General features: G+C 35.6%; 1 protein-coding gene across 1 annotated transcript in view; it reads right to left on the minus strand.

Annotated features, from left to right (window-relative positions):
* AKAP6 (A-kinase anchoring protein 6) overlaps positions 1 to 27,433 on the minus strand; it is a 212,747-nt gene extending 185,314 nt beyond the window's left edge. Inside the window, exon 1 of the mRNA XM_065753759.1 lies at positions 27,122 to 27,433. Within this exon, the coding sequence (XP_065609831.1) occupies positions 27,122 to 27,430 (309 nt within the window). The 5' untranslated portion in view covers positions 27,431 to 27,433. The remainder of the gene's footprint in view (positions 1 to 27,121) is intronic.
* Between the last annotated feature and the right edge of the window lie 447 nt (positions 27,434 to 27,880).

Here is a 27,880-nt window from a genome sequence, read left to right on the forward strand (position 1 = left end):
CATTGTCATATGTCCTTACAACAGTTTGCATTTATAAACAAATAAAGAGTGATATCATCAGATAGTACCTAAATGCTGCAATGAGCGCAAGTTGTTATTAACAGAAGTAGATAAAATAACACACATACTTCTAAGTAAAAAGAAAACAGATGCTTAATGCTTATCTGTTTGCATTTATCTCATTTATCTTAATGCTTAAATGCTTATCTGTTTGCATTTATCTCAGGTCAACTGCAATAATATATAGCCTACAAATAAAAGCATAAAAATTCTTCTTCATTTTATATTATATACTTCAATATCAAGAGCTATTAGAGCCTGAATTTTACAGAGTATCTTTTTCAAAGCAACTTTTTTTGTAATCATTTATCTCAAACATCTACTGCACACTTTTATTTTTATATTACTTCCTAATTGTGTTAAGGTAAAAGCTCTGTCATTCTTCATGGAATATCCTGTACATGGACTGTGGAATTCCTTAGGCCAGAGGGGTTGTATCCACTTGGCTGCCAACTGCCCACTTCACTCAGTCTCTCAGGCAGCTGATCCTGTAATCTGCAGCTGCTGAATCCATCAGCCAGCTCATAACCCTTCGTGTCAACTAAAATAGCCTGAACTGCAAACATTGCAGTAGACAAAGTGTATAAACAAAACCTCCAGAGCTGATGAAAGATTAGTTTTGACATTAACTGTAAAAATATATATATATTTTCTCTGCTCCTCAAGAAATTACTTTACAGTGTGTGAGAAATTACTGAAAGATGAAAGGTTGCAGTATGTTGCTTCAGAGTTATTATCAGAAGCAGAGAAGCTGTAAACCAGATTCCTCTTCTTTGATCTCACAGTAAAACCTCAGTATGAAAAACAGATTGCCATTCAGTCTTACAACCACCGTACATGCAAAACAAAAACTATGATTTAGGATTTTTTTAAAGTATGATTATCAAAGTCTTTCCTTTTAAGTGCATTTCAATTGCTCAGAAGACAAAGTTGTGATCAATTTCTATCCTTTAGGAAAAAAAAAAGTGAATCTGTCAACCAGTTTTAAATGAACTTGCAAACTATGAATTAAACTCACTCTGCATGCCCTTACGCAAAGAATACAAAAGAATTTTTATTGCTAAACAATTAAAGATTTCTAGCTTTCAGTACAATATTTTGCCTATAAAACGCATTTTGACTTCACAAAAAGAAGTAGTATTTCGTCTTCGCTTGCCTGTACCTTCAAGCAGTGTTCTAATAAGGATAAATTTATTTTCTTCTAATGTGGATTATTAGTGAAACCTTAACAGTAAACAATACTTGCTCTGTTTTTTAGTTGTTTTTAGTTATATTCTTAAATTACAGAAAATAGCCATGCATGAAAAACCCCGTTAGACCAAGCAAAATCAACTGCCTTGGAAAGCTCTAGACTCACAGCAAGTTCTAAGTTAGTAAAGAGTTGAATTGCTCAAGTACTGTAGCTTGTGTCACTGTGATATCCAAGAGCTAGGGGAAATGAAAGCAATTTACTGCTGCAAAGCACAGCAGCAAAACAGCTAACAGGAGGTTCCAAGATCACTGACCCTAACTTTTGCTTACAAGAGAGACTTAGGAGCATGTTGGTCCTCGAAGTAAATTTCTCCACTCATAATTTTCATACTACTGAGCATAACTTTCTGCAGCTTGCCCATCTTTTCTGAACATTGTTCTCTTTTCTGTTTGTCTTTTATTTTAGCTTTCTACCTTGTAAGGTATATGGCAAAGTTATTAATTTCGCAGCCGTGTTTTCCCTGTAGAATACCTTCATTTCTTTTTTTCCCATAAAGTACCCTGTTTTTAAACAGATTTCAACGTTAATTATCAGGTCTTACAAGAGCCTAGCTGCCTTGGCACACGATACTCAAAGCAACTTTCAAAATAACTATCCAGTCCAGTGATCAGGCCAGTAGGCGTGTCCTTACTGTAATCTGTCATACCAGGATTCAGTGCCGAACATTCTTATATCCCTGTACTTCAGAATAATGTGAAATAGATGTCAAATGACTGATTCTTTGACAGAGCTGTTGCAGTAATGGCTTGTCTGGGATTGTGAAAGATATGGAGCTGCTCTGCAATAATGTATTAGCAACTTGTATGATGTATTTTATTTGGATGTTTAGTGTGCAAGCAGTCAACTGTCAGTCTGCAAGGAATGAGGCAGGAAGAAAGGGATGAAGGGAAGAAATTATGTCACTCATTAAGCACTTCAGGCTGCTAATGTAATGACACCTGAAAAGCTAATTGCAAAGCTCCTGTCTCAGGATACCAGCAGCTTCCATTTGTGCTGCCATGTGAGCCCACTGCTGAGGTCAAAGGATCAAACATACTGTAAAGAAGGAAAAGGATTCTATTGTCCAGAGGAAGCACAGTTGCTGCTGGAAGATATTCCAGCCAACTTTCAGGACCAGCTGCAGTGCCATAGAAATCTAGGCTAGCCTCTACCTTTACTGCTGAAGAGGGTGGCTTCAGAGGAGAGAAATTGCTTTTTTCCCCTATAAAGCTTTGGTTTTAAAAGACTTTCTTGTCACAGCATTCATCTCAGTCCAGATTCTTAAATAAAATCCATTCTTCAGTCCACCCAGCAAACTTTAGATAGCTGATGTCCAGAACAGTTATGGCAGTGAGGCCTGTGATGAAACAGAACTGGAGAACCACTTGAGAAGTTTACAACTGTAAAATGAGAACTACTGAAGGAGTAACACAAATACATCTGAGCTAGCCATTTCTGGGATATTCTTGCCATTTTTAAAATGGAACAAGACAATTTCTAGAATTCTTCAAGCCTTCTGCCAGGCCATAAGCTGTTCGTTATTTAAGCTCTATTTACTGATAAGAATCTCCTTCTACTGTTTATTTAAAAGAAAAATTAGATGCCATTCTCATAAAATATTTTCGGTTTAAGGTTACAAGATACTAAACTTAACTGGGGCCTCTAGTGGCGTTGAACTCCTAAAAGAAATGCTCATTTTAGACAAATTAGAAGCATTTCTTGGTGGAAGACTGAAATTTCACTATTAAGTTACAAATAACAAAGTGTAACTACACATAAACAGCACAAAATACTTTAGGCACCAGTAAACAACTGAGATGTATGACACATCAAAACGAATAAAAGAATCTGCAAGTTCACACAGGACAAAAACCTGTTCAGATGTGCAAAGCACAATGGAAAAGTTTTAATCAAAACATTTTGACTTGCTAAAGTCAAAGAACGCTAACTTCATTTATCCTCTGACTAAGGCTTGGTGGCTATAACAGAATTTGATAAAGGATGTTGAGACTCCTTACTCTCACATCATATGCTCAATATGGTGACACTCTTTTTTGGAACAGGTCAGAAGTCAAGAATTGTAGAATCATGGGAGTTGGAAGGCACCACTGGAGATCACCTTGTGCAATCTCATCGGGGGTAAAGCTGATTGGCCTGAAATTCCCCAGCCTCTCCTTGCCCTTTGTGAAGACTGTAGTGACTGTGGCTTTTCTCCAGTCTTCAGGCACCTCTCCCATTTTCATGATCTTTCATAGTTGACAGAGTGCTTTGGCAATCACTTCTGCCAGCTTCCTCAGTACTTATGTGCACATCACCAGGGCCCATAGGTTTGTTTGTGTCAAGTTTGCCTGATCTCTGAACAGATCCTCCTTGCCAAGTGGAAGTCTTCCTTTCTCCAGACTCTCTCTTATTCCCAGGGTTTGGAAATCCAGATGGGCCAGCAAAGGTGTTCAGTGACTCCACCTTTTCATTGTTCTCTGTTCCCAAGAAATACCAGCTGTGCTAACTTTTCTATATAACGAAAACTGATATGATAACAGGAATTTTGCAAGGTGACTACTCAGGACAGCTAAACAACCAAGAGTCTCTATGGCATGTTTCTGAAGTTATTTTCCAGAAGTCATCATTGAAGTCAGCAAAAGGAACACAACTCTTATTGTTGTCTTTGCCACATCTTAGTAGTGCTATTACACAGTAGTACTATTTCTCCCTTTTGAGTTGTTCAACAAAAGCTAGCATGTAATCTATGAATCCTTATCAGGATCACAGAAGTTATTTCGGGTTTTGTTTGTTTACTTTTTTCCCCTGGTTTGGAAATATGGAATATATGTCTTATTTAAGAAGGATGGTAAAGAGTACCAGAGATAAATCTAGAGGGTTAGGATGCGATGGGGGATCATGACTAAAGGCCTTGCAGAAGTTCAGGTAGACGATGTCAGCTGCCTTCCCTTTGTCCATCAGTGCTGTAACTCTGCCACAGAAGGACATGACAATGATTGGTCAGGCACGACTTCCCCTTGGTGAAGCCATGCTGGCTATCTTGGATCACCCACTTGTCCCTCACATGCCTTGACACATCTTCTAGGAGGGTCTGCTCCATGATCTTTCCAGGTGCAGAGGTGAAACTCACCAACCTGTAGTCCTTGAGTCCTCCTTCCTCCCTTTCTTGCAAACAGGAGGAATGATTCCCTTTTTCCAGTCCCCAGGGACTTTGCCTGATATCCATAACTTCTCAAATACGATGTAGAGTAGCTCAGCAACCACGTCAGCTAGCTCCCTTACAACTCTGGGATGCATATCATCTGGCTCCATGCACTTGTACACATTCAGTCTCACGAATTGGTCTCAGACTTCCTGCTCCCTTACACTGGGCTGTAGTTTGCTCCTCCAGTTTCCATCTAGAGGTTCAGGGATGTGAGAATCCTGGCTGCCAGTGAAGACTGAGGCAAAGAACAAATGTTTTTAAAAAGGAATATAGTGGAGACTAAATTAGAAACCCAGAGTTACGGAATTGGTAAGATGTTGATAAACATATGTTTATATGCAAATCATCCAAACCTACTTTAACCAACTTTAGGTAAGTATTGAAAACATTTGAAACTTTGCATGTAGAAACAATAAAAATACATTATCCAGTAGTTTGTCCTGTGATTCAGCTGATTTCCAAATTTCATTGCCATCCCATTCTAGTAGTTTGTCCTGTGATTCAGCTGATTTTCAAATGTCATTGCCATCCCATAAGTGGATCTATCTTAGATTCCTATTTAAAGGTGTATCTTCAAACAAAATAATCCATAATGACCTTGAATCTTTTGTTAGGTGTTAAAAGTGGAATACTGTCTTAAACTCCAAATGATAAAAACTAATTTTATACCTTATTTGCAGTACCTTAACCACAAATATTTCTAACAATTAGAAAAACAAACAAAACAAAAAAATCTGTTGTATTTAATAGACACAAGGAAGCATGTGCTTCCAACTAAATCAACCTTAAGAAACCTAAAATTCAGTATCACTAAAATAGATGTTTGGGCCATTTGTAAGATTTAGAGTGCTAGAGGCTAATATATTAATACTATTAAGAACTAAGCATTTTAAAACTAGATAAAAATATTGCTAGAATTATTTAGAATACACTGTAATTGTAATTTAGAAATGTGTTGCAAGACTGTAGATTCTGTGCTAAGCTGGTATGTAGCCTGTTCTAATTCAATAATACTGAAAGTCAGCTTGTGATCTAACAGGATAATTCTCTTAAAAGCAACAATACTAGCCTTACAGGGAACTTTGCAGTGTAAAGCACCAGGCCTAATGTCTGTTAAGCTGTTGACGCTGCTTGAGAAAGAACTCTTGTGCTTAACAGAGTAGGACTGAAGTACCTTGAAAGGGGCAGTAAATGAGCAATATCATTTAAATATTTATTCATTTATACGTACGGAAGCACATATATATACAAATATTTTTATGACATATTGCTATCTAAGATAACGTTCTTGATTTATAAACCACTTCACAGTCAGTGTCATTCACATGTTTGAGCAAGCATGTCAGCATGACCAGTGGTTGTGGCTGACACAAACTGCTATGCTGACAAAGAACAGTTTTATTGACTTTTCATTTATTTATGTGTCATTTCATTTTCTACCTATACAAAGATCAGTTATAAATTGTCTTTGTCTAGACTGTAGCTTTCAATGATGAGCATAATCATCATCTATGAAGGAGCAATGGGAAAAAGAAGTGCTGTCAACAAGTCTGGGACTGTAAACTAACGCACTCAAAAGCTTAACTTGAACTTGTCTGTGTGGAAGTTAGTGAACTTAACGTGAGTTCAAGCTTCAAATGCAAATTTGTTTGATTTGCTCGTACATAGTTACATTTCCTGCAAAACTAATCATCATTAATTTAGCCTCTCTGAATCTCTGAAACCTGAATTTATACTACCTCAAATCTTCTTTCAGCCTTTCTCAGATCAGATTCACAAAGAAACAGCATAAGACCTCAAGATTAAGGCAGCCTGAGGTACATTTAGAGAAATGATTAAATGGAATTGTTTGTGATGAGGAGGAAAATGTCCCCCTCTACACTTTTGGATTGGAATTTATAAAGTGAAATATTTAAAGTTTGTTTGAAATTGAAACTGAAAAAAAAATCAGTATGCAATAACTTCAAATGAACTTATTTTATCAGTATTAGTGATTAGCTATTTTTATTCCACAAGGTTGTCTTTAATTTCAATAAATTAATTAACAGATAGGATGTGACCATTATTCAGCCAACTAGAGAGAGGAAATAAATATATTTTACCACACATGAAATCCTAGCTTATGTTCAGGTTTTATTTCTGTTAAAACTACCAAGAGATTTTCCCATGGTTATCAGTCAAATTCCCATTTTCTGTAATCAGAATGACTGAAATGGAAAAAAAGTACTGGCAAAACCCAGACATAATATTATGGTTTTTAAGGTGTGGCAAAGAAACCCCTCCTTCCCTCTTGCTAATCCCATGAAGCCATGTAAGTATTCTTGCTTCCCTATTCCTCTCTGAACAACTGGAAAAGTTCTGAAGAGACCTAGCTTTGTCCATATCCCTCTATGATAAACATAGCCATACTCTGCTGCCAGACTGGATACAACCTTGGAAATCCCATATCTCTACCCTCAGGGTGTCATACTTGAACTAGCATCCTAGCTAAGGCCTATCTCACTCCGCAAAGCACAGGTAGCTGAACTAACACTCCACCTCTTGTATGGATTATATAAAACACCCATGGATAATGAGGGACTATGTCCAGCAGGCTAAAGACACTAATAAGTATCTAAAAGTCTTGGAAAGAGAATACTTGCAACAGCCTCGAGCATAAAAGCATGAAATCTGGTCAGGAACTGGTAACAAGAAACAAACAACCCCCTTCCATTGGGAAAATCTCCATTCCAAGGGGATTCTGAGGCTTTTAAATTTTCAATACATTTCAAATTTCTAATTTATTTCTCTGTCAGTCATTTACTACCAGAACAACAATACCATTGATCTATAGGAAAAGCAAAAACCACATCAAAAAACTTCTTGATGAGTTACAGTAAGATTTCAGCTGATCCTGCAACAATAACTGCCAAGAGGAAGAAGTGTTGGTATTTCTTAAAAATCTTTTGATTACTCTCTTGACCACACAGATCTTTTCACAGAGGCTTTTCAACATTTCATCAAGAGGCTTGTGAGAAAAGTGAGTTGCAGCACGCCAATATGAAAGTTGGTCAGCTAAGAAAATCTTGAAATAGTACAATAATATAACAGCAAGTCTGTCAAACCTAATATACACTTCCTCTCCAAGCCCTCTGTTAAAGTCTAGCACTGCCTTTAATTCAATATCCTGCACTCCATAAATATATTTAACCAAACAATAATATTTGTAGAACAGAATGACCATGCTTGCCTGCTACCATAAATTAATATCCAGCAAGAAGACATCCTAAAACCTACCTGGACTCTTTTTCCTCTTAGCTAAGGTCTTAGAAAGGCCACAATTCTTAATAAACAGAGCAGTCTTTAACCCCAAGACTGAAGCATGAACTGTAAGGATGAAAAAATTGCTCACTGTAATAATTCCTTCCCAAAACATTATCAATACATTCTCTTGAAGTTCAGTACAAAGAATTTTGAATATATAACGCCGCTGTTTATTTTTGTTAGTATTATATTTTTATAATACCGCATGGGATTAGGAGGATCAAAATGACTTTAAAATCTCTCCTAAAGATCTCCTGTGCTTGAATTTATAGAAATTATCTCAGTTTTGCTCAGGTAATGTCAATTTTCTGATTTTGTGTCTTAGGAAAGAATTCTGTAAAAATAATGGAAAACCAGAAAAAGTACTGACTTCTAAGAAAGCTACTTGAATTATCAGTACAGACAACATAGGAAATGAAATGTTATACCAACTATGTCTAACTCATTCAAGGCAGTTATACATTAAATGCAAAAACTACTCACAGAGGAAAGCATTAACTCAGATGAAACGTGAAAGTATTTATACTGATATCAACTAATAAAACATGAAGATGAAGTGATTGAGGAAAGAAAGGAAGAAAAAGTCCTCAGTAAGTAAGAACTGTTAGCAGGAGCAAGCAGATTGCACACAGTGGGACGGTTCACCAGCATGAACATGAGTGAATAATAGAGAAAAACATCAGATTCAGTTTGAAATCACACTCGACCCAAACTAAAATGCTTATACAGAGTGAGTCAGAGAAGAGCACAAAACAACCTTTCTAGTTATTGCATGAAACAGAAAGAATTCCAACTCCTGAAACAATATTCAGAAAATTATAAGAAACCAGGCAATAATATTTACGTAAAAAGCAGCTACAACACTTCTAGTGCTAAACAAATATAGCTGTAGCAGAATTTTGGAGAGCACAATGACATGGATTGCCACTATAGAGCTGAATGCTGTAACATACTTTGCCAGCAAAGAGCAATTGGCAACTGATGTATGGGCAGCTGAACAGAAAACATAAGAACCTTTTGAAAAGCAGTGAGAAATTTATAACCAAATAGCAAATGTTTCAGTTTTCATAACCTGTAGGTGATATCTCAGTCCTCTGGAGCCTTACACAAACTATCAGTCAACAATTCCCCACCCAGTGCCAACTTCTGCTTGAGGGAAGTCAAAAGACATTGTCATCTTAACCCAATGCAAATCTTTGAAGAAAACTGCTAACCAAAAATACTTGAACTTTTCTTGTAGATACAATTTAAAAAGAATGAATAATTTTTCAAAAGGAGCAGATGTTTTGAGCAGTCTGATCATATTCCTCCAGACATAGCACACGTGCATCTTAAAGAGCTGAGAAAGAATAAATCAAAGGGGCTTTGAAAAATTACATTTCAGAATACTTTCAAAACTGTATCCTAAATGCAACACAGCAGTACTAGAAAACAGAGTATCCTTTTCTTCATTGTCCACTTTTCACATCACATACAACCATCCTATAAAGAGCTACAGAATTTAATGAGTTTCTAATAAGGACTATAAAATTTGGATATAGGAAATAACGGTGATCTTATTGCTATTACGATTCTATTTTTAGTCTGTTGGTTTCCTGAGCCTTTACTAAACACATCACAATATAGGTCAAAGTTTTCTCCAAGGTAATGTAACTATAAACCTACAGTGTCTATTTCTAATTATACTACAACCTATAAAATTTAGCTGAGTAACGTCTCAGGGAACACAGAAGATGGAGCATTCAGTTTCACCTACTCAAAAAAGTTAAAATATTCCCATCGAAACATGGGACACACAACACTGAACTGCTTAAACATGACAAATATATTTTTTCTTTCAGAAGTGAATGACAAATTGGTTAAACAAAAGAATGCAATTCCAGAAGCTTTATATTTATCTAGTACAAAGGGTGAAAAAACTGAACAAACTTCTCTCAATATTCATAAATCTACATCCACAGTTAGATTATGGCACACAGGAACTTAATATTTCAAACCAAAAGCATACAAGCCATGCAGGTCAGTTTTAGAAATTGGAAACTGGTGGATTAAAGAAAGAAGAAAAAAAAGCCTTTACTAAGGAAAAAAAAATTGCAAACTGATAGTTTATGGCTTTAGATATTTTTCAATGTTTTGTAAAGTTTTTAACTTCATTGCTGTCTTACCTCATTTATACTGGGTGGAGAGATTTCAGGTATCAGCTTTGCAAAGAAAATGACATTTCTTTTCCTCAGCTAAAGTAATTACATGCAACCAGTAATTCAGAAAATAAGTGTCTGTTTAAAGAACAGAAGTAAGCCATAGATGATATGTATCCATCTTCAAAGCCAAGTCAACAGCTTTTGTTTTACATGGAACATAGCAAATAATCTGCTGCCTGTACCTGAGTGACTGTGCAGGTCAAGTTTAGGCCTGTCTGCTCTTCCCCTGCACGTTAGGAGCTGCAGTCGTGATTTCTCAGCATTCAGATCTGCTGTATGGCAGCTAACTGAAAGTTCAGCCAACACTTGTAGACTTGCAATTAGCAAGGTTATTTTAAGCAGTGACCTAAGTTCCAGCAGAATGTTTATGGCATTTTGACAGGAAGGAATCCAGTATGATATTGGTCACTTGGTAACCCCCTAGAACTATCTCAGAGGAGCAAGCCTCTACAGAGTAGAAGTAAATATGTGCTCCCCAGTTAACTTTGATTTTTGCTCTGGTTGAAATGGAACTGTTTACTGGGTTAATATTAGGAAGTTAAAATTTATTTTTGGATCTGGTAGATCATCTGCTTGGAACAAATGTATTAATAGGAAGACATGACTTCCCCACTGTAGTGATTCATCATTTAAAAAATAGAGACTGTTACTTTTGTAATGCTAATACTTGTGACAATTATATAGTATATTATGAACGGGAGGAGAAAAAACACTCCAGAGCTGAACTTACTACAGCTGGTCTCTGTCTTCCAGCTTCTCTTTAGTTATCTTGAAGAGGGCTCCCTCTTCTGTACAATGCCTTGGCTCCCCCCCCCCCCACCATTTGCTCTAAATTCCTTCTAAATTCTCTGGCTGTCTAACTATTTCAATGTCATGTCAAAAGGCTCAGTCATAGCTCCACACCCTCATTCGTTGTTCATGCTCATTCCTCTCCCCCTCCTTATTTCTTTTTTGTTCATGGATCATCTTTCTTGTTCCCACCCATTCTCATTCCTCCAATAGTGGCAGCTCTAACCTCTCAGATGCAGTCACAGCACAACTCCTCCAACTGTCCCACATTACAGCTGTAACAGCCAGCTTGCACACACACACAAAGACAGGCTTTTCTAAAAGCATCACAAGCAGAAACATCATTAGAAAGAATTTCTTTTAAAGGAGATCGTAAGTGCAAACAAAAAAGTTCAATTCCTTTACAAATCATTTAGTATTTTGTACATACTGCTACTCTGAGTAAAACTCTCCTAGGCAAAAAGTACTTTTGAGAATGAAGAGTACTGAAGGAAATAGGTGGAAAAATAAGGAACTCATATTGTCTTCATCTTCAAATATCCTATGTGTTCTAAGTAACATATAAATGTAAGATGACTTTGAAAATAATTAGGAACAAAAGCTTACTGTTACCCCAGATATCAACATTTAAAATAAAATACAGACTCCAGACAATCTACGAACAGATGACAGGATTGTACATCTGAAGTTGTAAAATAAAGTGGTCATTCATACACCTTCAGTGTAATACATGACTAGAGGAATACTGTGGTCACCAGAACTGGATAGGATACAAAGAGCTTACATCTTCTTTAAAATATGCAATAGAGTTTTAAATTAAACTTGGAAAATCTATTTCATTTATGTGCAACAGCTGTACAATATCTGAAGATGCTATGAATCCACAGAAGCTCCCTCTGTTTGAGGGCGTAGCTTGTAATATGCAGGAAAAGAATAACCAAGAACTCCTGTTTTCTCTTTGAAACTTGACTCAAATCTGTTTAATAGCAGGAAATCCATTTCCTGTTGAATACCAAGCAACTCCAAGGAACACATCTCAGCACGCTGTATTACAGCAAGTACATTACTTGCTGGTTGGATGACTTGTTCTAGGAGGGTTTCTCATTTGAAATTTGCAACATCATTGCAATCTTTTCAACAGCATGCTTGGGCTTTGATTCCTGTGGTTGTTTTTTTTTAGTATTTACCAATCAGGCACGCTACAAATCCACTACAAAATTAAGGGTTTGTTTGGGTATAATATGTTTTTGGTTTTTTTGTTTATATGTTTGTTTTGCAAACTAAACTAAAATTGTAAATCTTTGTGAAATCTGCCTGATCTTTTATGTGTCTGGCAAATCAAGTGGGGAACAGAAGTTAACCTAGTTTGCAGTGTTCAATTTATAGGAATCTTCACTAAAAAATATCTAGTGCTTCAAATAAAAATTTTGAAAATAAATTTTTGAACCAATTCACAGCCAAACTTCCCAGAAGTAGAATAGGCTTTGTTCCATTATATTCAGTTTGTATGTGTGATTTAAGCATAATTTAAAAATAAAAAGTGTCACAGGCACCACATTTCTGTGTCTTCAAGCGGGATGCAAGAGACCAAAATTTGGATCTCTTTTTGACTTGGTATTTACTGAATCACACATGTGCATCTATGTGTGGAGTACATTACTGTTCTATTTTGGATAAGATCGCCAAGTCAAAATACCAGAATGGACATGTTCTAACTTAATGAAATCTAATTGATATTTTAATATTAGATTTTCCCCTAGATTTTCCCTAAGCACATCATTAAGTCACCATAAACCAAAAGCAAAAACACAACAGTTAGGAGTAAGAAATATATCAAAAGCAAAGTATATAAATTCTACCATGGCAGATTTTGCAGTCTGAGTAACATAATGTAATTCCAAAATCAATTGCATTTAACAACAAATCTGTCCCAAGTGCTGGTCCTACTGAATGTGTCTGCATTTAAAGCATTCTTTACAAAAAAAAAAAAAGTGAACAAATGTGAAGTACATAGTGTAGACATTAACATTTCATTTTGACTAAGAAACTGCCACTGTTCAGTGGCTTTGGTCTTTTCATCACTGGCTTTTAAACTCTGAATCACTGGCAAACTTAATTTTATTCACTGCATATCTATTCTGCATCCCTTTGTTACAGGGAATCTTCCCTTGGCACACTGCAGAAAGCAGGTCTAGTCTGTTCCTCCCTACACTTCCAAATTCTTTCTTACAAATGGGCTATTTCTTCATACTATTAAAGAAGTGCATAGAAAACATATGAAGCTCTTTTCAAGCTGAGGACCCTATTAAAAAATCCTCAATACATTAACATGTCAAAGTATGACTCGACATATTCAGAGATGTTCTTAAGTGGAAAACCAGAGTGATACCAGACTTCTGTTACAATATTTCATCACCCACCTGAGAAACCAAAAGCTGAGTAAGGCTACTGCAGAGGAATGTTTTTCCTACATTGCAACTGTAATATCTCACAGAGAATAAACAGCTAGACAAATGACAGTTTTAGCTTTTGCCCTCAAGGATTTAATCATGCAAAACTCTGAGTATGGTCTTTCCTGAAACGAAAGGCTGGTTAAAACTGGTTTTTCTTCCACTATTCCAAGTGACTGATTGTCACATTCCAGACATTTCTACATTTCTAGGAAATAATATTACATCATTATTTTTTAATGGAAACAGCTGTTACGTTCAATATTCATGACCTTTAAGTTTTCAGTATCAAGTTATTCAAGCACCTTCAGTCCATCTGAGTTGCAGAGAAATGAAACTGCACAAAAGCTCAGTTTTATTTTACAGTTAATGAATGCATGTATTGTTCCAAGGTAATGAAAAGAAAACACAGGTTAAGGGAAACATAACATATGAATATCTTGGCCTTACCATTGCTTCAGTAGACTGCCAGTCCCTTATTCATCCCACAGTGAAAACCAGCACAGTATTTTGTTGCATAGTTCACATTACTTCTTACTAGTGTTTGATATGCACAGCTGTATGCATTATGTGTGAATAATTCTTATGGGACTTCATCGAAGGAAAAGAAATAGAGAAAGCTCACACAGATTTTTAAGTCAGAGCTCATAAATTTCTGAGAATATGTGCCAACTCATAAAAGCAGCCTCTTTTTGAGGCCAGGTTCAGCCTAAATTCATTGTCTTTTTATTTTATTTCTTTTTTTTTATTTTTGGCTATGAAGGAAAACATGAGTAGATTTAATTTAGATTAAAGGAGGAATATAGTGTTTCTGTATTTAGAAAGATACTTAGACAGTCATTGGCTTGTCAAAGGAAGTCAAGCAAAAGCTACTAAAGCTACTTTTAAAGAGAGTAATGTTGCCTTAGGAACAAACTGGTGAGGAGGTGATGGCTACAGCAGTGGTCTGGTGGATGGTGGAACTGAAAGCACTTGTTCGAACTCCGTGTTCTGCTGTAACAGTTTTGTTTTGGATTTCAGTAAAAGCCACACTATCTCAAGTGCACAGTGAATGAGTAATGCTAAATTATGCTACACAAACAACTTATAAATAGCGTTCAAAAAATACTAAAATATTTTTTACAGTAGCTCGTTCAGAGCTGGAGAAGTGGTAATTCTGTAATGTCTAAAGAAACTTCTTGGATTATAGGCACCCTCTGTTCAGGCCAACCATATTGCACTGTCTCCCATTAATTCCATGGCCAGGCAGCTCTTTCTCTCATCTAAAACTGTAGAAATTGAATGTTTCTAGAGAATATTGTTATAAGTATTTATCAAATCAGCAAATACATAATGCAAACATGTTTTTCTAGAAATTATAAATCAGCTTTTCCACTGCAAGACCAAGCATTTTTCTTAGTCTTATTATGTATTTTTCAAATAAACGTTAAAAACTTGCACCTTACTGTGTCGTGAGCATGTGAGAGCTTTTTTGTTTGCTTGTTTGCTAGTGTTTTGTCCAAGCATCAAGAGCAGCCACTGAGAGTTCTTGCTGTGGGAGCGCTAGGTGGTGCTGCAGCACAACCACGGCTGCTTCTCCTTTTATTTACAAATGCAGATGTGAAGCATTGTTACTAAAGACTAGTACGCAGAGGCATTTTCATGTGTTTCCTCATTTCTACAGAAGTTCTCGCTTTCTAGGACACAATGTTTTCTGTGTTTTTCTCACAATACATTACGAAATTTAAAAAAGGGAAAGAAAATGAATGCACTTCATAAATGCAGTTAACTACATACAAAACAAATATTTTTTAAAACTTCTAATTTGTCCCATTAAGGGAAGCCTACCTATACAGTGAACCAGGAAGGCAAACTACACAGATTTTCCTACAATAGTACACGACATAAAGCTTGTACTATGCAAAACAATTGCTCTAATAGGGATATAGTTCAATAAAGATATTTTCAATCTCTTTAGAAATAACACAGCAAAGTACAACATTATGAATGTTCTATTTCCATTCCAAAAAAAGCAAATGCTGAAATGAATATTACTAAGTTTCATATTTAAGCAGTCTCATAGCTCTACTAAGATGCACAGTGATGCCACGTGCATGTTTGCTAAACTTTATCCTAAACACATTAATTATTAATTTCTTTGCATATAACTAAATACAGATGTTTTGATTTCATGCAACATTTTTGTTTTTAACTTTTTCAAAGGCAGGCAGACATCTATGCACTGGCTGATTTCCAGCTGCAGTTGGGCTCTGCAAGAGTGAAGTCTGCTTACATGTAACCTTAAGAAAGTGAGGCCTCCAAAGTGCACCTGAAGCATTGAGCAATTTCACTTTGATGGAGAATTCTGAAGGAAGTATCGTAGATTTCTAATGAATACTTCCTTCTTAACTACCATTCTGAACTACCAACACTAAGTTACCTCCTTTTTGTAAACATTAATAGCTTTATTTCTTAACTGAAGGACAGGGTATTCCAAGAAAAACCACATTCATTCTGTCATAACAACTGAACATTAGTCCATAATAAGGGAAGATGCAATATAAAGCATAAAAGCTCCATTAAGATCAGCAAGACTGGATTCCAGTAACAGAGACTGGTGTGCGAGCGTGCATGGTCAACTGCTGACCAGCTGATCTCCTGCAGGAGCACACCACAATCTCATAAGAAGCTCTGAAACAAAAGCAAGTCCTACACTCTAATTTATTTTTTTTTTAACTATTAGAGATTTTAGATGATTTTCTATTTAAATTTCTATGGTCACAGAAAATGCACAAAATCAGACTTGGGAAAAGTCTACTACAATGAAACATGGCTTGTGCACGGAGAATGGCATTGTTCTCTGCACTCCTTCATTTCTGATGCAGGAAGCATTCCTTAAACATGCGCTCTTGCAGGCTCATTCCCTCTGCACAGAATATGGCATTGGTCCATACAAAGAGAGAAAGAAAACTACTTTTTGAAACAGCAGTTCAGCATGGTAGCAAATGACTCAGCGATGTGTTTCAGTGGAGAACAAGTAGGAAGAAGAAAATGAAAAAGGACAGGAATCAGATGGGAACTTTGAAAGGAAAACTGAGAGAAAGAGGCCAAGCAGAAAGCAAGACAGACAAAGAGACTGGAAAATAAATCTAGTAATGCAAAGAAATGGCCTTGTAACTTCTACAAAACGTTTGAGCTGGTCCACACTAATCCATGTGCATACTTCAGAAGAGAAGATATTTTACCAGTTTCTAAAATACCTGTATAAAGTGAGTTATTCCCTGTTAACTATTCAAGCAACATTCAAAATAACTGAAAACTATGATCTGATAGCATTTTTATCTTCTTAAGATCTGTCACATGGAAAACACAGTAGCAAAATGCAACTGGCAATTAAGAACTTGTACAAAATTCCCAGATCAGTCCCAACTGTAACCACAAAACAGAACAATGGCTTAAATTGTTGTAGAAGTCAGCATTAAGTTTTTCCACCAAGACTGTTAGTTTGGTGCTATATTTATTCCTTAGCATTAAACATAAAAAATAGAAAGAAAACAGTAGTCAAGAAAGAGATGAAGTACTTGTTTCATTTTTAAGTACGATCAGGAAAATCTGGAAAAGGCTTGAGTCAGGAAAGCTACCTTGCACATCTCAGATGAAGGGCAAAAGTATTTCACTTAAATTGTAGTAAAGTAAAAAACATGCTTTCAACATTTCTTACTTATTCTACTAGAAGTTTGAAAAGTAACATAGCATTGTCAGTACTTCGGCTTTCTTTGAAGGAAAACAATGCTATACTTAACCAGAGATGCAATATTCCTATTGCGAAAAGACTCTGGCTCTCTTCCCTTCTATGCTTTCTTGTTTAACTCCACATTAATTCCTCATGCTGAACTGCTGGCTGAGATTCATAAATAGCATGGATGTTTAAGCTACTCTTTGAAGAAAAGAGAGTATTTGTCTGGTTCATGTGCAAGAATTGAAAATGAAGCCACATACTGTGTAACAATTGCTAATTTAATGCAATGTGTCAAAAGTATCCATTGCAAGATACTACCTGAAAAAACAGGTACAAAAGGGGTTCCTGATAATGACAATGGAATGAAAATAAGCGTTGAACAAACTGTTTTGTGTCTACAATTAAAACGGGCATCTGAACTTTCAGGAAGTCCCTGAAAGAATTCTTGGTGTTCTCACCAAATGTATATTTTCTTCTGAGATTTCATTACATCTCAAAGCACCACCCTATGAACGTTTTCACAAGCACAGAAAATGCAGCCATTGGCTCTTCTTGATGGGAAGGGGTGGGGTCCAGCTTCTTCGCACTCCACAAGGAATTATTTGGCTCAGGTCACTTCCTAGTGTCTGTGCACGCCCCACTGAAGGAGCGCCTTAATTCTTCAGTCCTTAGACATTAGTCATTTTAACTTTATTACTTAACTGTGAATGCAATAACTTCATGGCAAAAGGAATGCTCAAAGCACAAGATAGCACAGATGCTACTATGTCTATACAAGTCATCCGTGGAAGTAGCCCTCCTCCTTTAACCATGTTTCATGATGTGATGATTCTCGTAAATGTACAGATCATGAAATTTATATATTTGCCCAAAATCCTGGACTTAATTAACTTTTCTAGCAATGCTTGCTTTTACAAAAATAAAGCCTCAAACAACACTTGAAGAGCAAATAAGAAAATACAGTTTAGTATTTTATTTCATCTCTGTGACTTTAGATTATAAGTGGCTCAGATTTTGCATTCGATGACTTTATCTTCTAGCTGCTGAACAGTGCTGGGATATCATAACAAAATTCCAGTCATACCTTTCACAGGAGATGATGAAGTGGTGCATAAACCACTCTTCTCATTCTACGTATCTTAAGAGCTTTAAAAAAATCAATTATGTCCCTATTATTCTAGAAGTTATGCAGATACTTTTAGTGTATCCAGTTGCACAGATACTTTGCAACACTTACATTATATAACATTATTCCTTGAGCACACTTCTTGCTTCTCCAAAGGATGTTAGTGATATTTGCCAAGTCAGACATCTTTATTATGTCACTGTACTAAACAGATGCATAGGGAATAGAATAGTCCTCAACTTCTACGAAGAACAAGAGGCCAGTTATTGAATAACAGCTCACCTTGTGGCAAAATGCAAGCAAAGAGATCTTACAAACAGAGATGGATTAAATGATGTTGTAAATAAATATCTGAATGACAGTAAATTTTGTAAATTTGGGTAGTGGTGTTTTAATTCTTTGGTTGGTTTTCTGTGTTTTTGTTGTAGTTGTTTGTTTTTCATGATAAATTTTTCAAATTTGATAAAGGAATAGACTAGATAAAGGTTTATCAGTTAAGACTACTGCCAGTCCTGGCAAGTCTCAACAGCTTCATACCTAATTTCTAAACCTTATTACTAGAAAAAGACATCTACTTGAACATCATTTTCACCCTGAAGATACTGACCCACTAAGTGATTCAACACCAAGCCTAACACCTCATGGATTGTCCATGACATAAAACAGAAGGAAATTTAGCCTAAAAGTTACAAAGACAGGACAAATGTTATGATAATAGTGAAAAATATTCATCATATTACTCTTGCAAAGCATATTGAGAATGTGTTAAACAAGACACCTTTTTTCACTAAAAATATCAGTTTGATCAAGACCATGAAAATACCATACTAGTTCTGAACAGTGTGACTGTTTGATTTAACAGACTTTTAGAAACAGATTTATTTCTGGTACTCTGTGTTTTCCATTGCACCTTTTTACAAAACAGGAATAATCTTTGGGCACTGTGACTAAAAAACATATATATGAAAAAAAGCATACTTAACTACTCAGCAAATAAGAAAAGCTGATAAACTTCATGTCTGATGTTGCATATCTGTAACTGATAACCTCTACAAATCTCTCTTTAGAGACAGGTAAACTGTACTTATCAGCATTTACACTTAAATGCTCTTATCAACACCGTTACTCCATTGAGCTGTTGAGAGGCAAAGAAACTAAAAATACAGCTCTTATACATCAAACTGCTTACTTTAATATGTGGATTAAATCTCATTTGCAAAGCATAGAAAAAACACATATAGTTGAAAAATGCAAGTATAGAAAACTGTCAAGCTATCAATATAGCATTAGAGATACGTATCATATATCTGCTTCAGCAAAGTCACAAGAATCAGAAATTTTTAGGTTGTGTAATATATTGTATCTGAAATAGAACATAAACATAAGAAACAGTACATCCAAGAAGTGTTTTTAAAAAATCTGCAATGGATCCAGTTTTATCCAGATTAAGCCTATTAACCAACATCTTAAACGCTTGTTGGATGAATTCAGGCATAAGGAGATGCCTGCTGAGATTATTAGGATGAGCATGCAATAAATTAGCTTTTGACTAGAAGCTTAGGTACAGTGTGCTCTTAAGCAAGACTTAGCTCTCACACTCTGAAAAAAAAAAACAGTAAAAAAAAGCAAAATAGTATTTCTCCTGTACCAGTGGAATACAGCCATTTTAAACATTTGGATAAATATATTCCACTGCAAATATTCTAGGTAGTTGATAATTTTAAAACCAATTGTTCATAAGCAAATGGTTCTGATTTGCCAACAATTAGGTAGAATATTTCTGCTTATGCTGTGTTTATATTAAGCCATCTTGCTGAAAAAAAAATAAGCTCACATCTGCACTTACTTAGTTTATAATCCAGAAAGACTGTCAAATCTATGGAATCTCCATGCACAAAAATGCAGTGTAACAAGTGATAGACTTATAGTCAAATCACTATTTATTTGGTGTTTAAGTGCTTCAGGAACATACAATCTGCCAACAGTTGAGATTTTGGGTTGGATTTTGACAAGAAAAATTGAGGGAGAAATTTTATGCATATTAATGATTAACACAGAAATATTTATTACACTGGGAACTAAGTTCTAAGATATTACCAAGTTGTAGTGAAGAAGTCCCAGATACTCAGAACCCTGAGCCTGCTGTAAAAATACTGCTGGTAGAGAAGACTCAACTTTAGGAAGCCGGTAAAAAATTCTTCAATTAATTTGTTAATTTATACTGGTTGTCAGTATTGACAACATTTCCTTTCCCTCTAACAATTCAAACTGTTTCAAATTTTAAACTTTTTAAGTGAATTTTCTCAGAGAAGATTATTGCTTTAATAGGATTTAGAAATACTGAAATTAAGTATGTGCCATTATTTCACTGAAGTCCTTTTAAGATGCAGTCTTACATATCCAGGACTTGTTCATTGGTTCAGAATGAATAGAGTTATATTTTCCTTGCACTTTTGGTTCACTTTTTATTGTAGGAGTTTTTTATGTGGGCATCACATCCACACTAGCTATTACTACAGTAGTTGTCAAAAACTGAAAATCAGATGTAAGAAAACGTTGCCATATAGCACAGAGGAGCCTCACATGTTCACTTTTGGTATTTTACTTTCATTTCAATAATGATTAAACTAATTTTATTCTATATGTAACTTAGGGTGACCTCTTCCTGAAAACTGAAAAGAAGAAACAAGATATGATGTCACAAGCATCAGAATAACATGGACACTGAGAAGCATCAAATGAAGGTGATAAGAAGGAATAGCCCTGTTTCTAACGTCTCAGAAAGACAGGTGGTAGATGAAGTACTCCTGCAATGCTTCTAGAATAAATGCAAATGACATTTTTGCCTTTTTTTGGATCACAATAAAGACAGATCAGAGATCCGAATTACAAGAAACTGAAAAGGTCACTCTAAACAATTTGGAATTCTGACTTTTACTGTAAAAAGATATGGAAAAACCATTGAAAGTACTTATGAAAGTACTTATAAAAGTAATTTGCTCCAGCCCTCACTATTTATTCAATAAAATCAGCAGTGTTTAATATTATTTACACAATAAAAGCCTACTAAATCCCATACAGGAGTATGCAAGAGAAATACCTATATAGTACACTTATTTTACTTTTTTTTAAATGTTTGCAATGGAACAACTACAACGAAGGAATAAACTGTATCTAATTGCAGACATGATAGAAACAAGTATATTTTATTATCTTGGTATCTTTCCATTCATCTCATGTTCAGGATTAAAGTATGAAGAGAAAAGCAACTAAAAATTCTTGAGCTCCATAAGTGAAAACAGAGGTAGAAAAAGGATAATGGCTACATGCCATTTGACCTCTATCCAAAGAAAATCACGTCCTGAGGACTCTGGAGGAAATATGGAAGATACAGTAAATAGATGTTTGAAGTTGGTCATGGATCCTGGAAAGAGCATGTCTGAAATATTTTTATTTGGAAGAAGAAAAGATCGATATCCTGCAAACATCTAAGATGCTGCTTATATAATAACAGAAGATATGTCATTCAGACCACATACGCATAGTGGTGAAGTACTCTGCTCCATAGAGTTAAAAGTTAATGGACATCTGACATATACAAATTTATATCAATTAAGCAAAATGAGAATTTTTCCAAAGCAATCAGTACAAACTAATAATCAGTGAAATGAAACAATAGAACCTTCCCTGAGAGGGTTAAGGCAGAATAAACAGAAGAATGGCAAGATGGATCCAAGTCAGACCTCAGGAGGATTCCAAGAAGGAGTTTTCTGTAAAAGCAAGAACATTCAGAAAAAAATAGCTAAATGGATTGTGGAAGTATCTCAGCAGATGCTGAGGGCAGACTGCAGACTTCTAGATTTGCTTGCAGTAAAACCACAGTTTTCTTCATCTCTTTTACAAATATTTCATAACAATTGGCAACAGCTTCATTGAACGTGTCAGAGAGAATGAATTCATGAAAATGAATTTTACCACAGCTCAAGTCAAGAGTGATGATCAGACAAAAGGCTTATACAAGGTACTCTAGACCTTGGAGAGTAATGGTACATGCATCTACTGTCCTGAAACACTCATGTGAAGCTGAGCTGAGCTTTCCAGGAAATTTCCCAAGGGATGATTATAAGCTAAGTGTCCCACTCACACTGCTTGGCTCATTCTGAGAGAGGGCATCGCAAAAGTTAGAGAAACAAGTATTTTCAAAGGAACATCTAATAATGCTTTCAGACATACAGCAAATAGATTGACAAGAAAAGCTCAAATTCCCAAGGAACAAGCCACAAAAAGAAACAGAACTGCTGATGTGATCACAAAAAGAGCACAAGCACAGACATATCTGCAGCAGGAATCCAGAGCAAATCTTCACAAGAGAGAGATTATCTGAGATTTACTGAGACATTTTTTATTTTTATTTTTATTTTTTTGGTGGAATAACAAATGAATAACATAAGTCTTCTAGGAGCTAGATCATCAGACCAGTCCATCATCACAAGCCAGCTAACAGTCAGACAGAAGAGACATCTGAAGCAAACAGAAAACTGCATGAAAATGACATTTCACCTCCACTGGCTGAGGAAAACCAACAATGTCCTATGGACATATAGTGTAAAAATTATATTCAGAAGTTATAATGTTATAGGCTTTTATCCTGTGTCTGTATCATTCGTTTTTGTCTTTATCATTTGGACAAAGGAATACAAAGAAGGTGTATTAAATCTGCAGATGACAGCGGTGTTAAGGGAAGATGCTTCTGGAACACACCAGATTGTAAGTATGGAACTAAAGAAGTCACAGATGCACTAGAACTAAGGTGTGGGGAGAATTAAAGAAGAGAAAGTTCAAAGGAGAAAGACAAAATCCTAAATGTAAAACTGTATAGATAACACTGATAAGAGATTACAAAGTACCATAAAGAAACTTGGGAGTTGCAAGGAAACACAAGCTGAACTTGAATGAATTGCCTCCTGCTGTTGTGAAAAATACTAAACTGGGGCACATCATTTGAAAGACATCTGAAACACTTTTTTCAGTCTATGCAGTAGCAGTGAAGGCTCACACTGAGCCCTGAGTCCAGTCTAGTCTGGGTATATCTCTTCCAGGAGGACCCAAATCAGTTTGAAGAAATCCCTCAGAGAAGTGAGAATTAAATTATAGCATAGAAAAAAAAACCAGTAATAATTAAAAAAAAAAAGATGAGAGAGAATCTGTACGAGGTTGGATACTTTTTATATTCTTTCAATATTAGAATAAAATGGTTCAGTTGGAAGGGACCTACAAAGATGACTGAGCCCAACTGCCTGACCTTTTCAAGGCCAGCCAGAAGTTAAAGCATATTTTTAAGGGTGTTCCAAATGCCTCTTTGAAAACCATTCTTTCAACCCAAGCCACAGGTCAAGAACTCGGCATTCCAAGCTTTGGGCAAGCACAGAATAATTAAACTGTCCCTAACCATAAAAAGCAAACAGAAAAATCTATTAAAAATACTAGAGGGAATACTAGAGAAAAATGCTTATGGGTGCTCTGTAGATCTTTTAAGACACTGAAGCCTTTAAATATATTTTTAAAGCAAGGCTTTGAGGTTAAAACTGGACTAAAAAGAAACTCTTAGAGACTTATTTCAAAAACTCTAAAATGGGAGATTAAAGGAAGAACTTTTCGCCTCAGACACTAAATGTGATCGCAGAATAAGATGAGACTGACTCCTGAAATCCAACAGTGAAAAAATAAGACTAAGGTTAGATCGAATCTGCTTTGAGATAGGACCATAGTTAAGAACTACCTCTTGCCATGTTTGTAGTGGAGCAGCTTTGTACTAACTTTTGCATGCACAGTGATTGTGCATATACATATGTACCTCTGAAAATAATGCCTCCTATTCATTCCCACTGAAACAACAACAGCTAGAAAAAAACAACACTATTTGATAAAGCAAATTCTCCTCTACAAAACATTCTTCTTCAACATAGTCACCACAATTAGCTATGCATTTTTGCCAGCCATGAAAAACTTTCTTCATGCTACGTTCATGGCCATCTGGAATGTGGCGTGACTTTCACATTACTACTGCCACTGCTGAAACACACCAGCCACTGCCTCACTGTGCTCATATCCACTCTCTAGTCCCCTAAATATTTAGCAAGTGTCAATTAATGTAAATAGGTACAATTTTTTTCTGTGTGGAGGAATTCAATTCCAGACCTTTGCTTCATATGTACTTCTATGTCAGATGCCATTTTGTTAAGAGCACCTCTCTGCTGACATCTGTCACAGCAACAACATGTAACAGAATATTGTCAGGAAAGCTCAGTCTCTATTGCCATACCACCAACATCTGCCTCTGACATCATAGGCCAACATAATAAAATAAGGGAGATTACTTTAAGTGAAGTCTTTGTATATATGAATTACATACTCATGCATGTGTGACATATTAGCACTTTGAGTATACAATGGGAAGAATGGAGAAGGCACTGGGCATAATCCTAATATATAAAAAACTCCTATATTACTGTTCAACTTAGTAACATCATTTTGTAAAAGTATTGATCTCATGTGATCTCTACATTATAATCACTTTAATTCCATTTACCAAAAATATTATCGCAAATGAAACATCCTGGAGACAATAGCTTTTTTCATGATTCACTCATGGTTATTGATGTCAGTTATCCCCAGATGCAGTGAAATAAGTGTATCCATGTTGACCACTTTTTCTCTTTTCTGAACAAGTTACTTGTTTCCAATAAAGCATGAATTATTGTATTGCTGCATTTATCATAGATGCTTGAGACTCTAGACTCCTGAAATCTTTTAGCTAAAGCCCTAGAAATACTTTACAACAACAGTTGTTGCATGATATTATACAAGAGGACATGAGGATAAACAATTTGAAACGTATCTAAAGACTGAGTAAAAGCATTTCTACAGCACACAATTTTTCAGACTGTTATTTCTTCCTTGCCCATACACAGCTTTAAAGGCAAGCAGATTACAGAAATTCTTTTTTCCTAATGTGTCTGTTAAGAATTTTTGGGACTTTTTACTGCTATTATAAATCTTTAAAAAATAATAATAATTTATAATATATATATATGTATATATGTCAAATATTTCAGAAAGTCTTAAAATGCAAATCATTATATATAGAGAGCCCTTCTCTGTGAGTTCAAGGTCTGTACACAGCATTGTTTATTTATTACAGCCTCAGTGCCAGTGCACACCATTGGCTCACAGTTAAGATAACTGTGCATAATTGAGATTCTTTTGTGCTATTCTTATGTCTTTTTTTTACACTTGCATTAACCAGATCCTTTCCTAGCACCAAACAACCCCTAGGTGCTACCTCAGCTGCTTACATAGAAAAAAGCCACTAGGAAGCTACTTGCTGAACTACTGTTGAGCGTGACAATATGCCACTTAAATTCTAAAAAGAATAAATCTGTAAGGGATGCTCTTAATTCACCAACTTCCATACATTATTGATGTATGAGGGCGAATAGTATGCACAGGACAATCTGGTGTTACCAGCAGGCACGAATCAGTTCCACTTATACTCTGAGCTGGCCTGAAGCTATGTGCAGATGTGGTCCACAAGCTCTCTGACTCCTCAGTTTCAGCTCAGCTCCATGTTAATTCGGACATAAGCAAACACAAATTAGTGTGGCATAAAGTCCAGCAAGATCTTCACCATCTGCTTGTAGAAATATTTTTTAGACATATTCTCTTAGAGTCTACTGCATATTGTAGACATAGTTTGGGTATAAATTTTATTTAAATTATAAATTATATATTATTATATATAATTATATATAATATAATTATATAGTATGAATGTATAAATTATAAATTATATAATGTCTACTGCAAATTGTAGACATAGCATGGGTTCAAAACTAGAGAAGTCTACTGCAATTTCCTAGGAAAAAAATGGCATGAACAGAGATCATAAAGAACTCAAGATTGATTACAGTACAACCACTGTACAGATAACACTCATACAGAGTTGTATTTTAAGACAGCTTAAAGCCCCAGTCCAAAAATAAACATAAATAAAATACCATTGCACTGAGTATGAAAGAAAACTATGTTCACATAAACAGGCCTCAGAATGCACGACTCTGAAGACAGTTCAGTCTGAAGAGAGAACATTTGCTTGCTATTTTCAGAGACTGTTTGCTGCCTTCAAAAGCATGTTTAATGTAAAGTAAACCCAGTTATGCAAATGAGCATACACAAAACTTCCAGATAATATGTTTCAATTTTGCTCTGAATTTCCATTGAATCGCTAAAAAAATTTAAGTTTGGGATCAAGAGAACTAAAATTTTTTAAACAGACCTAATTTCAGCTGTTGAGTTGATAAGCGGAAGATTTAACAAAGAAACACAATGTTTAAAATTCCATTTTATTTTATTTCTAAGTCTAGTCTTGATAGAAAATGTATTATCTTGCTGTAAAAAAAAAAAAGGCTGTTCTATTGACTGTGACTATTCAAAATCCTACCACTTCATATTTTTTGCTATGAGTCAGAGATTAATAAAATTATATATTTACTGTTTTGCATGTGGCCCCATCCATGTTCAGCCTTGAACATAACCTCTACGTAACTGAGAGCCCAGGCATCAGACCTATGCTCTTTCTATCCTGTTGCTTCGGGTTTCAAGTGAGCAACAATGCTAATTAGGAAATAGATTTGGGAGTTTTATGGACTTAAGCCCATTAAAATCAAAGGGAATATTTCTGGGCACTTTCAAGATAACTGATTGGGTTACTTGTAGTGTTTTATTAGCTTCTCTTAGAGTGTTAACGTGTTCATTTACATAGTTTATGGCTGCTAAGTCAAGTGATGAGTGAACTATGTTGAGTAAAAAAAAGGCTGAGAATGATGTTCCTTTCTTTCGCCCTGAAAGAGATTGATCTATTCTTTTAACATAAGCTGCAATATATGATACAGCAATTATGAAATGGCCTTTTGTTTGTCAGTAGTAAAGCTGAATAAACCACTTTCATGTAAAAGTGTACAATGTTAAATTCATCCTACCTTTAGCTGTACTAGATGCACATCCACATGCCTGCTATCCGAGTCCTGCTGGACAGAGTAAGTCAGATCCCTGACTCTTTCAGATGTCATTCGAAGCCATGTCTCAATTTCTGGCAAATGAAGAACAATCTTCCAATCAGCCCCAGTGTGTAGAGGAGGTGGCTTGTCATATTGCTGGCCAGAATCAACCTCTTTCATGACATCTCCATCTCCATCTACTGTAGGAGTCATGTTTATGAGCATGGGAGATGCATCAGATGGCATGGGGTCCAGATCTTGTGTTCTCATAGGAGAGAGTGCTACATCCATGGCTAACACAGGAAAATTTAAACCATAATTCTTCAGTATATATCTGTAAAGACAAAAAGAATAGAGACTGCTGTTATGAGACCGTATTTACCAAAATAAAATAAAACCCCACAAATGACATTCAGTAAACTAGAAGTAAATGGCAAATTCAGAGTTATCATCATACTTCCTAAATAAATCCTCCAGTTTGCACATCCAACTGACAAGTTTAAGAATGAACAGATTTCTGAAATCAACTTTCATAATTAGAACAAGCTACTTCTTTAAGATAAATATTAGCACATTTCTCCTACTGTAGATGATCACCTTGGAAATAACAGCTTTCATTGACAAAAAATGTGCTGATTTTCTACAGTTACAACATAAATAAACTGAATGTCCACAAAGCTAACAGAATTTTACTGAACTCCACAAGTTAACAAAGGTCTCATATTTGTAAGATAGCATATA

Source organism: Cyrtonyx montezumae, unplaced genomic scaffold (assembly GCF_038088225.1).
Source record: "Cyrtonyx montezumae isolate F1298 unplaced genomic scaffold, pur_monq_1.0 scaffold_10, whole genome shotgun sequence".
NCBI classification, from domain to species: Eukaryota; Metazoa; Chordata; class Aves; order Galliformes; family Odontophoridae; genus Cyrtonyx; species Cyrtonyx montezumae.